Below are 14051 nucleotides of genomic sequence, written 5' to 3' on the forward strand. Positions count from 1 at the left end.
AATCAGTTGGCCAATAAATGCATCCTAATATACATGCATATGATGTAAACAGCACTGCCAGAGATGCAATAAGTTTAAAGCAGGTGTGTGAATGATCTAATGATCGGACTACTGATTGCAGCCAGTCCACATTGTTAGCAGAACTAAAGGGGGTCCAAAACCAAATTTCGCTCCGGGCCCCGTGGAGGCTTGGGCCGGCCCTGTTTTGCACACACACACACTTGCTCCAAGTCACGGCTTGTCCGAGCATGAGCCAATCACACATGTAGAACAAATGAAGTGACCAATGGCGCCGTTCCATCTAGGTCAGCATCTTTTATTCAGCAGGCACGCGTACACAGTTACATGCTATCCTGCCCCGGGGGCCCTGCAGAAACCCACTCCGCTGCGCAGAGATGGCCCACCATTTTGTTCTGTTTTGAAAATGATCTCCATGCATGAGATTAGCCAGGGGGGCCCTGGAAAGCTCTTCCCTTTTTGTCGAGCATCTCGGTTTGGATATTTCATAGGTTGTGTCTGTGTGTGTGAGTGTGAAAGCATCTCTGTATGAATGCGCAATTTAGTTTTGAAAATGTCTGTCATTGGAATTTCTGCACGTGAAAAAGTGACGGCCTGCTGCGCTTGAATCTGTTTGCAGATGCAGAAACAGCAAACAACCTCAGCGCTGGTGAATATGAGGAAGGGTCGATAGTTTGCTTTTACCCAGGTATTTTTTTTTTGGGAGGAACGAAATAATCAACACGTAAAAGAGTCTTCATGAGAAATGTAAAGTAGTTTGTTGGGGAGCTTTAATGTACCACTGCACCAAAAATGTAAAACGCCTCTCTCTCTCTGTCTCTCTCTCTCTCTCTCTCTTTCTCTCTCTCTCTCTCTGTCTCTCTCTCTCTCTCTCTCTCTTTCTCTCTCTCTCTCTCCCCGGCTTTCCTCCACAGAATTAAAGCAGCAACAAAGCAACTACAGAGAGAGAGAGAAAGAGAGAGAGAGAGAGAGAGAGAGAGAGACTGGGGAATGTGGTTGCTATAGTAACCATCTGGTGGGTCTGATCTGCTTCTCCCGTAGTTTTCATTTCATCATATTGAGCCCCCGTCTCTCGTCCTCTCTCCCAAGCCCGGCACTCTCACTTTTGTTTATCCCTCTCTCCTCTCCCTCCATCTCTCCTTATCTTCTCATCGCGCCATCCTCTCTCACTTTCTCTCGCTCCATCATTCCAAGCTGCCAGCCCCGCCTCTCTCTGAACGCAGAGAGGTCTTTCCATCTCTGTCTTTTTGGCTGTCAGTCCTGCCTGTTTTTGTTTTTGTTTTTTTTGTTTTTTGTTTTTTTCCTTCTTCTTTTTAAATCACTATGCCCTGACAGACCCATCTGTTAAAAAAAAAAAAAAAAAAGAACGAAAGAAAGAAAAAATAAATGGGGACAGAATTCAGGTTCGGGCCCTTTCTGTAGATGAGGATGAGAAGAAACTCTGCTTGAAAGATTGACGTCATGCAATACAAATGCAGCCAGGTTGTTTTTACCCACCATAGCCTTGACGAGGTAGTTATTTTTTTATTATTTTTTTTGTCAAATGTTTCAACAAACAGAACATTCTGCCGTAGTATTTTTCCAGTGGTTGACTGCGTGCGTTTCCTTTTTCCTTCTTATCAGCAGTCGCCCTTGTAAATTCCCAGCAGAGACTCAATCAGCCCGAGAATACCTGATCCCAATGCTAAGTGAGCTTGCACACACCACACATTCTCCCGCTGATATTTACTTGTGTGTGCACTCACATAAAAAGGAACACAGAACCGGTGTGTCAGAGTGTGCCAAACCACAGAGAAGTGCGCACGCGGTGGAGGGGATATTTCATTTTTGACTCATCCATTTGCATGCAGCACACATGACATAGCACCCATTGATTCACAGTAAAAAATAAATAAAGGTGATTTTTTTTTTAGTTTTTTCCCCCCCGGTGAACGCTTCAGAATGTGAGATCACTGTGCACATGACAAAGGTCACGTTTCAGTGTGCAGCAGGAAGGAGCTGATGACTGTGTTTCTTTGGGATCAACCTTTGCAGGGTGTGGCTGTTTCCTTTATGTCAGTGACCTGTGAATGCTCCCTCTGCCCCCTCCACCCCCAAAGTCTTTCCTGCTTGAGTATCCCTGCCTCTTCCCATCCCTCGCGATGCTCCTCTTCCTCCGCTTTCCGAATCTTTCTTTCACCTGTCACAGCTTATGTAACCCAACAGCGATCCAGCGCTTGACTTTCATCTGCCCCCTTCGCAGCACCGGTGATTACTTTCTCATGAGTGCTCACTTCAAAGCCCGTTTATCGTAATATCTTCCAAACAGTAGTTGAGTGACTTAAACTCCCCACTGCATTAATGACAATAATGGGGGACCAATTTATTGTGAAGAGTAATTTAAGCACAAACCTGAATTAGAGGTGGTAGACGTCTACAGTGGAGTGATATCATTATTCCTCAGCCTTTAAGTTCGCTTAGCATGGCTGACAAAAATGTTCGAGTTATAAAATGTGTCGTTGAAGTGAGCGGGACATAAAATACACAACACAGTTTGTTTCAAACTCTGCACTCTGATGCACTGTTGTATGACCTCAGAACTATTTTTGATTTAGCCTTTCCATCAGATGATCCTTTTGCCGGATCAGGACCGTTAAAACATAGCTGAACGGAAGAAAATTTGGAAAATCTAATTTTCTTTAAGAAGGCAGCCACATTCTCTGTGCTTGCCAAATGCCTATTCCCTGGTGCTTTCGTGCTCAGAGGTATCCCCTCTGTATTACAACGTTTCCTTCGACCTTCCACAGATGTTTATAATAATTCCGGGAGCTTTCTGAAATCAGCTTCAGTCTTACAATAACAATCAGGATTTTCACCAGTGTGTCAGCAGGAGTATGATATGATGCAGTACTCTTGACTGTCAGAACAATTCTGAAATGAGGTACTATTTTACAATGTGACTGCTGTAGAATAATTATATAATAATCTCATAAGCAACAGTTTGCAGGTGTTTTCTTCTCCTTGTCCTTCTCAGCACATGTTATGAGAGCCTTTTGGACTGTTGCTGGAGCAGTAGTAAAATGCAACACACATAACATCCAAACCACCAACAGCATTGCAACAACTTCATTGGACCAACGCTGAAGACTTGCACATAATTAAAACAGCCCGAGGACTTTCATGTGTTCATACAGTTCATGCATCCCCGGAAGATATTTTCAAAGACCCTGCAGAGACCGTGCATGGTCCCGTTAATTTTTAATGTCATGGTGTGGTCTGGTGCGAAGGGACCTAGCTGCAAAGTGCTCAACTGACTTAGTACACGTGAATGTTAAAATGCATGTTAGCAATTCTTAAAAACCGCTGTTTACTTGTGCTTGTGTGGCCGATCTAAGAAGAACCCACTTTTAAATCCTGGCTAATAGTGTTTTAAATTTAAAACACTGTTAGCAGACATAATATGTCAATATGTCTGCAACTGGACAAGCAAACCAATCAGATTTTGAGAATCTTAAACTGTGAGCGTTCTACCCACTAAATGGGATTTCTGCAGGTGGAATTTGGCTCCTAAAAACTCTTTTGAGTGTTTATTTGAGTCTATAAAAATATTTCAAGGAGTATCAGTTTGGGGTCAGATTATAGTGGAATAATGATAATCACTTCCAGATTATGACTGCAGCGTTCTTCACTAGACCACTGAGGAGATTAGAAGTAATTCTGTAACCACTCTCATCAAAATGCAGGTTTTGAGGGATCCCCTTGCTTTTACCTTCATAAAATGCTTTTTATGCAATTGCTTTATAATGAGAAACATTTTTGAAAAAATGAATTGGGGGAAGGACTACTTTCTATTCTGTGTGATTTGCATGTCTTCTTCATGCATTCAGTCCTTTTCACTTATTTTTAAGCATTTTGATAACTTTCATCAGATGTCAGAGTTTTTTGATATTTTCTTCTGAACTGTAGCTCATATTGTCTACTTCCCCAAAGGGTCTAACGCTATTTAATTCACTAATTCATCAGGGGTGTCAAACTCCATGAGAGCTGCTGTCTTGTAACTTTTGGATGCGTTCCTGGTCCAACACTATGAACAAATGGCTGCATTACCTCAGCATGTGTTTAAGTTCTGCACAGTCCTGCTGTTTACATACATATTTTATATTGGTCTGTTCAGTCAAAAATGTGTCCAAAAGCTGTTGGACACCAGCCCTTACAACCATTGCTAATTAATCTTCAAGGCTTTTTCTGGCCAGCAAAATATGTGTGTGTTTGTTTCTGTGCATTAGACAGAGCATTGTCCTGTATTACAGTAACAGTATACCTTCACCTGCAGCACTTTCTTCCAGAAACTGGCAACAGGTCTGCAGAATTCAACTTGAAAGGTCCACCTGGCGTCTCCGTCAGAGTGATGCTGCGTATCCAACCGTATCTTCACACTCCAGCTTGACCTGCCCAAACACACTTCGCATGTTCAACCGGTGGATCTAATATAATTACAAGGCAGTGATAAAACTTAAGACTGTTGGGATTAGACCATGAACATTATAGCTTTCTGCTCCAAAACACACACTCCAAAGTATTGTTTCCCTCACAAAGTAAGAGAGAATGCAGCTGATGTTCAGAGCTTATTAAACAGAATCCTCACTAATTTGTATGTCTCAGGAAAGATAAATTAATTTACAGATATATCTGTTTGTTTAAATTGACTGAGAATAGATGTTTCAAAAATCAGACACTGATATTGAAATACTTTATTGATCATTTTCATTTTTGCAAATACATACTAATCATCACTGTTAATTAAAATGGGACACATGTTCCTATTTTTGAATGAGCCTTCCAGAAAATTAGATGTATGTATTTTTTTCCTGTTTTTTTTCTCTCTATTTCAAACTCTTCCCTACCATATTTTGAAAAAAGTGCACCATTTCTCGAATATTGGGGTAGATTTTATATCTACCCCAATTTGTTTTGTTGTGATGATGTAAGAGCAGCAACCAAGTGTGAGAAAGAAGTCGCTGACCAACAGTCTTAAAAAGTTAGCTAAAATAAGATCCTTTGGAGCAATGAGCATTATTACCTCTACTATCTCTCTGCGGAGTTAAGATCCTTTTTCTTAATCTGACATTTCCAAAAGCTATGATCGTTCCCTAATCCAGTACATTTCATGGCAGACAGAGGTTGAAAACTCAAAAGGGTTCAGCCTTCCTGTTACATCCCAAAAGTCTTGCTCTCTTTCACACTCTGAATGAAGATTATTTGACATGTAAGAGTAAAATGTTTCATTTTATCTTCCAACATCTCAATGCTTCCTCTTACTTTATTCTAAATTTATGCTGTTGCTACTAAAATAACAAATCTGGAGATTTCTTTATTCAGAAACAGAATCAACACCAGCATGTTTTGTTATAGCGGCCCTCGCACTCAGTGTTTCAGATTATCAAATTAATTTCAGTTACAGAAAATGAGTGAGTACACTAATCATTTCTTTTATTATGAAATTATCAGAAATGTATTCCTGATAATTGGGTTTGCTGTCCCCTCACCCTACCACTTTAAAAGGATCAAGTCTGTGCTACTTTCATTGTAGATGTCTCAGAAAGGACAGGGACATGTTCCACTTTTGTCTCATCAAATCATACAATATTTTTTGACTCTTTATCAAAAAGCTTTAGAGATGTGAAACAAGTTTTTGTTGGTTACAAATGGTTTTAACATTAAGCACTCAACTTGATGTTCATGCACACTGACCATAACAAAGACAAATGAGGTCTTTGTTGCTTTGCATGCAGTTCTGGGATGTTTTGTGACTTGAGCTCTCAACCAACAACTGAAGGCGTTTCTTCAAGAAGACCAGATTTGTAGTCATGGTCCATGATGGCTTTATGATGGCTATTGTGGTCTGTTTTAAGTTAATTTTAGGAGTTATGTTTGACATTTTGTCTTGCTATGCTGGTTTACAGCCTCAATTGTTTCATGTTGTCAAAGGGCCATCTGGGGATGAGCATTGCAAATTAGCTAAGGCTATAAATATCATAGAGTTCAGTATTTTTTTCATACTGAACACGTATTCCTATGCAAATAAATAAAGGAAAGAAATAAGTCCCCATATATGAACATGTAATTCCATATATGTCCAAATAGGGACAAATAATCCCATATATGTCCCTATATGGTTCAATAGTGGGTCGTGGCTAGTTTTCATATCATTTATAGCATTTTACTGAAGTTAAATCATCATTTGAAAATTGTAGTTTGTATTTAATCTTCAGTGTGACAAAGCAAAAACAGATTAGAAATACATATATTTATAAAGACTTTTTCTCAGTGCCAATGATATGGCGCTTTTACTGATCAGATGAAAGTTGACTTTTTTTTATTTCTAATTGATTTCTCAAGGCATTGTGTGTTATTTGATTTCTTTGGAAATGACTAAATTAGCCTTCCTGGTTCATTACAGTAATCTGAATAAGTCATGTCTGTTATTCATACGGTTATTTATTTATTTTTTACACAGACCTGAGTTAACGTGAATTCTGGCCACATCTTTTCACAGGTTCAGCTTCTTCATTTGTTCAGCGAAGCTCCAACACACTGACAGGCACCAGTACGACCCAAACGTGCTTCCTCTGATCCTGTGTGAGGGGACAGCTTGTTGCCAGAGAAGCCAACGCTGTCATGGTCGACTGCCATCTTGAAAGAAGGGGCAGTTTTGGAGGGATAATGCGGTCGTGCCACTTAGCAGACAGATAAAGAGAATGAAGAACATTCCATTAAAGACAGCGATGATATCAAGCAGAGGCTCAGGGAAGACTATTCGAAACCCACCGATGCACCATAGAGTGCAAGGTGCATCTGTTACCATGGCACCCGGCTCAGGCAGCCCCTTTCATGTCTGTCAAGATGGGAGGAAGAAGGGATAGTGGTGGTTATGGGAACTAACAACATGTTCCTTTCGCCTGCAGATGGAGGGGAAATGGACATGCAAGTTCTGGGATGTGCGTGTTTCCATGCATGTCCCTGGGAGAGCCGGGCGGCCCAGGTTGAAGATGCCGTGCGCTGACAGAGGCTCGTCACACAATATGAATCATTCAGTCACCATGGCAGAGCTGGAAATGTCACGTCTCATCAGCGTTCCTCACGCCCGGGTGCCCTCGACATCCCAGGCAGAGGTGGAGTTTAAAGGGAGGACTTGATTAAAGAGAGAAAGCGGAGCTTTTTAATGCAAACAGACATTTATTGCATTGGGAAGCAGTGTTGTACATTATCCCCACAAAAAAAAAAAAAAAAAAAAAAAATCTTTTCGCAGAACTGTAGCACTTAATGAGATCATAGTCTGTTGTGCAACTGTTTGAGCTCGCCTTTGTCTCGGCAGGACAAAGTGTGCATCTCAGATTCTCCGTGGGATTATCCTCTCATCATCCTGTGCCTCTTCCACGTCCGATCGCCCTCCAAAGAGTGGGATGCTACTTTCTCACAGTGGAAAAAAAATGCTGACTTCACCTTTCCTTGGCAGCCAGATAGGCAATGCAATAACAACAGGAGAAACTGTACAAGCAACATGTCCAAAAAGTAAGCCGGACTACCTGCTACTGTCTTTAACTCTCTGATACAAAACTATATTTTCATGTTTTTGCTACAGATTTCAAATGTTTTTTTTCCCTTCCTTTTTTATTAAACAAAAAGAAACATCAAATACATCATTCCTTATTGTAAACCACAATCAACACTAACAGTAAATAGTACGTTTTCATAATCTTTATTACAAGATATTAGGCCACTGTACAAATCAGTGAGAGTTGTACAGTACAATGAAGAATTAAGACTGTTTCTTGAGGTCTTTGTCATTCAAAGCTGTATACGAGGTGCTTCAAGATTACACAAGAGTTTCAGAACTGCTGCCATGCATGCATGAATTCATATTCGCCATGCATGAGTTGGTACTTGTAAGTGGTTTTTTTTTCGTCTTTTTTTTATATACCAAAAAGAGCCCTAAAAAAATGGCAACCCAAGGGAAACGACTGAAATCAACTCGTAAATGTATTAAGCGCAAAAAAAAAACAACAACCAAAAAAATATGGTATTGAGTAAACTCATGAGATTTGGCACACACAATAATGCACAATGCAATATAAATAGTTTTTTTTTTTTTATCAATAGGGTGTTTACAGTCAAGTTACAGTATCAATTGATCCAGGTGAAAGCCTGGGTAAGCTTACAAACGGGTGGGAAGTACACTGTTTAGAAATGACTCGTTATAGCTGCAAAGTATGGTAACAAAAACACTCAGGCAACATCGAGAATCCATAAGTGAAAAATAACATCGCTCCCATTTGCTCAGTTTTTCTCAACATACAAAAAGAAAAAAACGAAACAACAACAAAAGAACGAAACCCTCCCTCGGGCTTTACGTCACTTCAAAAAGACACATTCCCCAAGGTTTCCAGAATAAATTATGCCGTCAACGCAGAGCGAAACCAGATTACCAGTTCTCACTTTGTGCAAGAAAATATGGGCTACCCTTTCCATATTTACAAAACTCTGGTATTCGTTTGCCCTCAGTCAAAAAACGAAGAGCAGAAAGGTTTGATTGATAAGATATAGGAGAAGTGTGTGCTTTAGTTTATTATAATAGATCTACCTCTGTATCCTGTCCCTGAATTCTGCATTTCGATAGCATCACCTGCATCCTTCACCTCGCTCCCCACCACTTGCCTCCTCCCCCAGTCTCCTCTCCTGCGACTGAATTTATGGCGAAACCCTGTAATCAAGGGTGTGTTTGTGTAAATGTGTTATGGGGGTCCACCTGGAGGTCTCCATTTTTTTTTTCTTTTTCTTTTTTTTGCTGCCTCCTCCCACCCCTGGCCAGCGCTTGTGCATCCATCGGTCCGGCTGGTCATGACAGACTCGGAAGAGGAGGGCGTGGAAGTGCTTGCTTGCTGCCACATCAGAGAAAGTGCTTATATACAGTGTCTTTGGGTCAGAACTGGTAAATATCGCCATAGAAAAACAAAACAAAACTGGATTGTCTTTCGGTGGGTTCGGATGCCTTAAGCCTCTCCTGAAGTCTTCTCTGTTCCGTTTTTCAGCGCTTCCTCGCCATTCTCATCCTCGATCACAACTGTGGATGACAGGGGAGGGAAAGTTAATGAGGATGAGGAGGATGGTGGGGCTGGTGGGGGTGGGGGGGGGGGCTCGTCTTGGTGCGGCGTCTTGAAAATTCACCATCAAAACTAACAAGAGAGCATGAAAAGCCAAGCGCTGTGAGAGCAAGAACGTGATGTGTGCACGCGTGTGAGAGTACCTAGTGCACACTAGAGCTCAAACAACTGCCTCTGATGCACTCCTGCACATGTGCATGTGTGAGTGTCTCCACTGCAGACCTACAGGTGTACTTCCTCCCTGACTGCCATGTTTTTGCTTGTAACTGCATGCATTTATGTGCAACCTCCTTTTTATGCAGTGTAATAAAATAATTCGTTAACTAAATGGCTCATACAAAAGATAACAATGATAATAATAATCAGGAAAGACTCAGCTTACAGAAAACTCAACCAGGCCATCATTTCATCTAGGGGGAGAGGTTGCGTTAAGATCAATTCTGTTGAGCAACAGTGAAGTGGCAACGCAGTGCGCATCCAACTTGTGTTGCAATGCGAATTATTTATCAATCTACGCAACACACATGCATGCAAACAGTGGATCTGTGCACCCAGCTGAATTGATGTAGTTAAAAAAAAATAAATAAAAAAACCAAACAAAACAAACAAGCAAGACAAATACCGGGTCGTTGCATCCTGAGCCATGGTGCACATCAGCCAAAAGTGCGCATTCACCACATCCCCACGTAAGCCAATGGAGATGGGGAGAAAACCGGGGAGGGGGGCAAAAAAAAAACCTGTCTTAATTATATAATTACCTCGTTTGCTCCTGCCAATTTGTCCGAGTTTTGGCGGACGCTTGTTCTGCGAGCCGTTGAAGAAGTTGTTGGTGTCTTGAAGGCGACAGGTGAAGGAAAGGTGTTCCTCGTCGCCCTCATTTCCATAATGACTCATTTTCTCTTCGTTGAAAGGCAGCACTTCCGACATCTCCGAAATGCGTCTTATTTACCGAGGCGCGACGGGTGAAATGGACAATATATGCGGTGGCCAAGCTTAAGCCCGGTGTGTCGGTAACAAACACAGTAAGAATAGAGAGGGGGGGTCAAAACAACAACAACAACAACAACAGAGGGAAAGAAACAACGCGATCCGCTGGCACGACCGAGCCCTTTCTGTTTACCCCCAGGACACGTGTCTCGCTCCGCCAGTACGCACCAGAAAGAAGACAAAATAAAGCAGGGAATGGGGAAAATAAAAAATAAAATAAAAAAATCTCTTCACTTTCCCCAATCGTGGAGCTTCGGCGACATTATTTTAAAAAGAAAAATCCTGATGTTTTGTTTTTTTCGTTCGTATGTTTGGTTTCCTCTCCTAGTTGCCTCGTCTCTCTTTGCGCGTGTGGATGCTGCTGTGGAAATGGAGGCGCGCGTATATATATGTACATATAAATATATTTATATTTATATATCGAAAAAGAAGAAGCGCCCGCGGAACCCGTCGCACGGAAAATCTGAGGAAGAAATGCAAATCGAGGAGCGATGCAAAACACCGATCCCGGGGAGACCTGACGAGGGAGCTGTGTGCAGGGAGGGAGGGTTGAGAGGGGGGTTCTGGTGCAACCCAGAAGCGTCCAGCTGGAGACAACCTGAGATCTCCTTCTCTGCTGAAAGAAAATCAAACTATCGACTATTCCGAACAAATTCTACACCAATCGAGATTAATCTATATATGTGTTTGATTGTTTGTTTGTTTATTTATTTATTTACTGCAGCAGCACGAGTCTGAGATACATCAAATTGTTAGATCTCTACAATTTCACAAATTTTGCGCATTTTTTCCCCCTCTTATTTTTTTTCTTTGTTTCTTTTGCCGTGATTTAATGTCGAGGAGGACGTTTGTTCATCAGGGGGTAGAGCTCGCCAGAGGATGGCAGTGTTTTCATAAGCTGGGGGGGATGTGACATTTGGACTCTCAGTTGTCACGTTTATATATATATATATATATATATATATATATATATATATATATATATATATATATATATATATATATATATTTATATATATATATATATATATATATATATATATATATATATTGCACTCGTTACTGTCCAATTGTTTGATATGAACAATTTGTGAAAAATGTGCAATCCAAAGGTTTTCTGGTTAAACATAATATACATGATGTTCCCAGATTATGACAGAAAAACCCCCACAAACCTTGATGTCTTTTAAATGAGCTTTGTGTGGATCAAATTAATTATTTAATTCAATATTTAATTTGCATTCTGTTAATATAATATTTCTTTCAAAGATAACTTTTTTTTTTCGTCAAGCTTCCATAATGTCCAGATTTCAAATGTTGCGCCGCTGCTCCATAGTCTGCACTCATAGGCTCTTTTATTCCCAGTGAGACCAGACCAGAGTTTATTTATCCAACCGTAAGAAATAAGGATATTATTAGTTGTACATAGGAAATTTTAATGCCGTATAATTCACAAATTGGAACAGAACAGAGAGAGTCAGGCACCATTCAGCGCTGGGCTTCAATTTGAGGATGAAACCAAGACACACAGCTCTGGATTAACGCTAAACTACACCCACTGTGGGGTTCTTATCCTGTTTGTGTATCAATGTTTTCATGACAAAACTGTCTCAGGTGCAGCAGTTGTGGATTTGTGTCAGTTGTGGCAGCGTGTGGGCAAGCAAAGACGAAAACCGAGTCCAGATGAAGCAATCAAAAAATGATAAAATCCAGGTACAGACAGGATTTTATCATGTCTGTACCTGAGAGTACAAACAGTTTCACCTCACCATAAGGAGATAATGGGCAATTATCTCCTTAGTACAATTAAATCTATTAATTGCACTATTACAGTGAGTGCTCCAATAAAATTTGGCCTGTCAATGGATTCTGCCACCTGAGCTGTGGACCTCTGCAGCTCCTCCAGCTTTAAGGATTGCTTATCATCTGCTTCTCTGAATAATGCTCTTCTGGTCTGGACAGTGAGCTTAGGAGTCTTGGCTGTACAATACCAGTTCAACTTTTAGAGATGATGTACGGAGCAGTGGGGTAATCTTGCCATGCTCTTTCTTCTGGACCCGACATTCAAATCAGCAACGTCTGAAGATGACTGGTTGCACTTGATTTAATTGGAGGTATTAGAGGAAACCGGTTCTGTCTACAAATCCATGACGCATGCATCAGATTTTTGAACATAAAAATGTTGGCAGCGATGTGTAATTTTCCTTCTATTTTACTGTCATGTGCTAAGCCCTAATCATAAAAAGGATTTACGACAACAATTTTTTGGGCTATAGGTAGGCCCGTAAAATATGCTGGAAGTCAAGCAAAGAGCGTTGCAGATTTTAGGAAAACGAAACACATTCATAGGCAGAAATCACTGCATGATTGGAGCAGCACACGCATAACAAAACGGTTCATAAGGTCAGATATCAGGAGGACCTGTCAAATCCATCAAATATTTTTATTAACTTAATTGTGTTTTGCAAAGGACCCGATTCACATATTTGATGTGACTCAGAGTTATACAATTAACCTGTTATGCAATTAACGGATGCATAAAGGGCAACATCCGATGCCCTTTATGCATCCGTATTTCAACAGTATTTCAAAACCAGACAAATAATGAATGGAACGATAAAAGCCTATGATTTGAGGGGAACAGCTGAGCTATGCTTTAGAAAACACAAAGAGAATGATTCAGCTGGAATGCTATATAATAATCATCTAGGTTTAAATATCACAATTAGATTTGAGTAGCACATTTGTGGGTGAATGTGACATGGATACAGTTATTAAGCACTAGTTCTATTAAAAACAAAAGAGTGTATAAAGCAAAATATTTATAGATGACAGGTTAACAGGTCAACAGTGATGCACGGCCTTGATTCATAGATGTTGTAGCTGTAAAACTATGATCAGTATGAAATATTAATGACACGTGTATAAATGTTTATGGCTAACGTAGGATCAAAGCAATTTATATGTTGGATTAGTTAAATAGTTGTATAATTTAATTACCATTCCTTGTCAAACAGGGATTGATTCAACTTCATTGAAATTAATTTTTATTTTATGTATTTGATTTAATTTATATTTTAGTCTCAGTTTTAAACCTTCACTGACATGGTTTGTTGTCACATTGCTATGGCAAACTAAATAAAATAAAAAAAAAAACAGATTTAGATTAATATTTTAAATTTACACACTTACTAAACATTTTTTTAAAAGTTGGTTTCCACCTGCTGTTGACGCTAATATCTGCCGAAGAAAGAAGATGAAAGGAGGCCTTCCCAGATTCTTTGAGTTGATAAAGGGTGCAAATCGTCTTTTCTCAGAAGAACCAAACCCAATATAACTACGCAGACAATGGCAGGACAGACGATACATGAGCCTGCAGCAAAACTGACTTTCTACACGTTGTCTATTCATAAAAAAGGAGCAATTATGGCACACCTACTCCCTTTAGAGTTAAAATAGATTCATAAAAACGAGATGATCTGGATAGCAGGCCTGCAGGTTAATGTAATGCTTTCATGTTGTCAATTCAACTAGTTTATAGGCACAAAAAAAACACCTATATTCACACCCTATAGAACCACCTTCTATTGTGACTTCAGAGACAATAAAAGAAATATTTCTCTACAAACATCTATGAAAATTAGTTTTTGTTTGCCACAGATTCTCAGTTGGATTTTACTCTTCCATACTGGTCTCAAACTTTTTGCGTCAACTCGCAACTTTTCTTCCAGATTGGCGTGCTTCATTCCATCCATTGTCCATCCAGCTCTCACCAGGTTCCCCGTCTCTGATGCTTTAAAACATCCATGCAACATGAAACTGCCGCCGCCACATTTCACTATGTGGATGCTACGTGTAGGATCACGCTCACTGTAGGTTTTATTTCATATTTTTGGCCACATTTCA

General features: G+C 40.2%; 1 protein-coding gene across 1 annotated transcript; it reads right to left on the minus strand.

The window, feature by feature from the left end:
* Positions 1 to 7737: 7737 nt before the first annotated feature.
* On the minus strand, positions 7738 to 10680 carry camk2n1 (calcium/calmodulin dependent protein kinase II inhibitor 1). Its single transcript, XM_055026109.1, has 2 exons — positions 9917 to 10680; positions 7738 to 9118 (listed from the first exon to the last, which is right to left on the minus strand). Exons 1-2 carry the CDS (start codon positions 10083 to 10085, stop codon positions 9048 to 9050), a joined length of 240 nt encoding a protein of 79 aa, XP_054882084.1. The 5' UTR covers positions 10086 to 10680; the 3' UTR covers positions 7738 to 9047.
* Between the last annotated feature and the right edge of the window lie 3371 nt (positions 10681 to 14051).

This window comes from Poeciliopsis prolifica, unplaced genomic scaffold (genome assembly GCF_027474105.1).
Source record: "Poeciliopsis prolifica strain line A6 unplaced genomic scaffold, Auburn_PproV2 SCAFFOLD003, whole genome shotgun sequence".
NCBI classification, from domain to species: Eukaryota; Metazoa; Chordata; class Actinopteri; order Cyprinodontiformes; family Poeciliidae; genus Poeciliopsis; species Poeciliopsis prolifica.

Excerpts from the sequence above, each read along its gene's own strand:
- camk2n1 (XM_055026109.1), bottom strand. The coding sequence starts at position 10,085 with ATGTCGGAAGTGCTGCCTTTCAACGAAGAGAAAATGAGTCATTATGGA. Across the intron at positions 9,119-9,916 it reads AATTGGCAGGAGCAAACGAG|TTGTGATCGAGGATGAGAAT; the intron begins GTAATTATATAA and ends TGTCATCCACAG.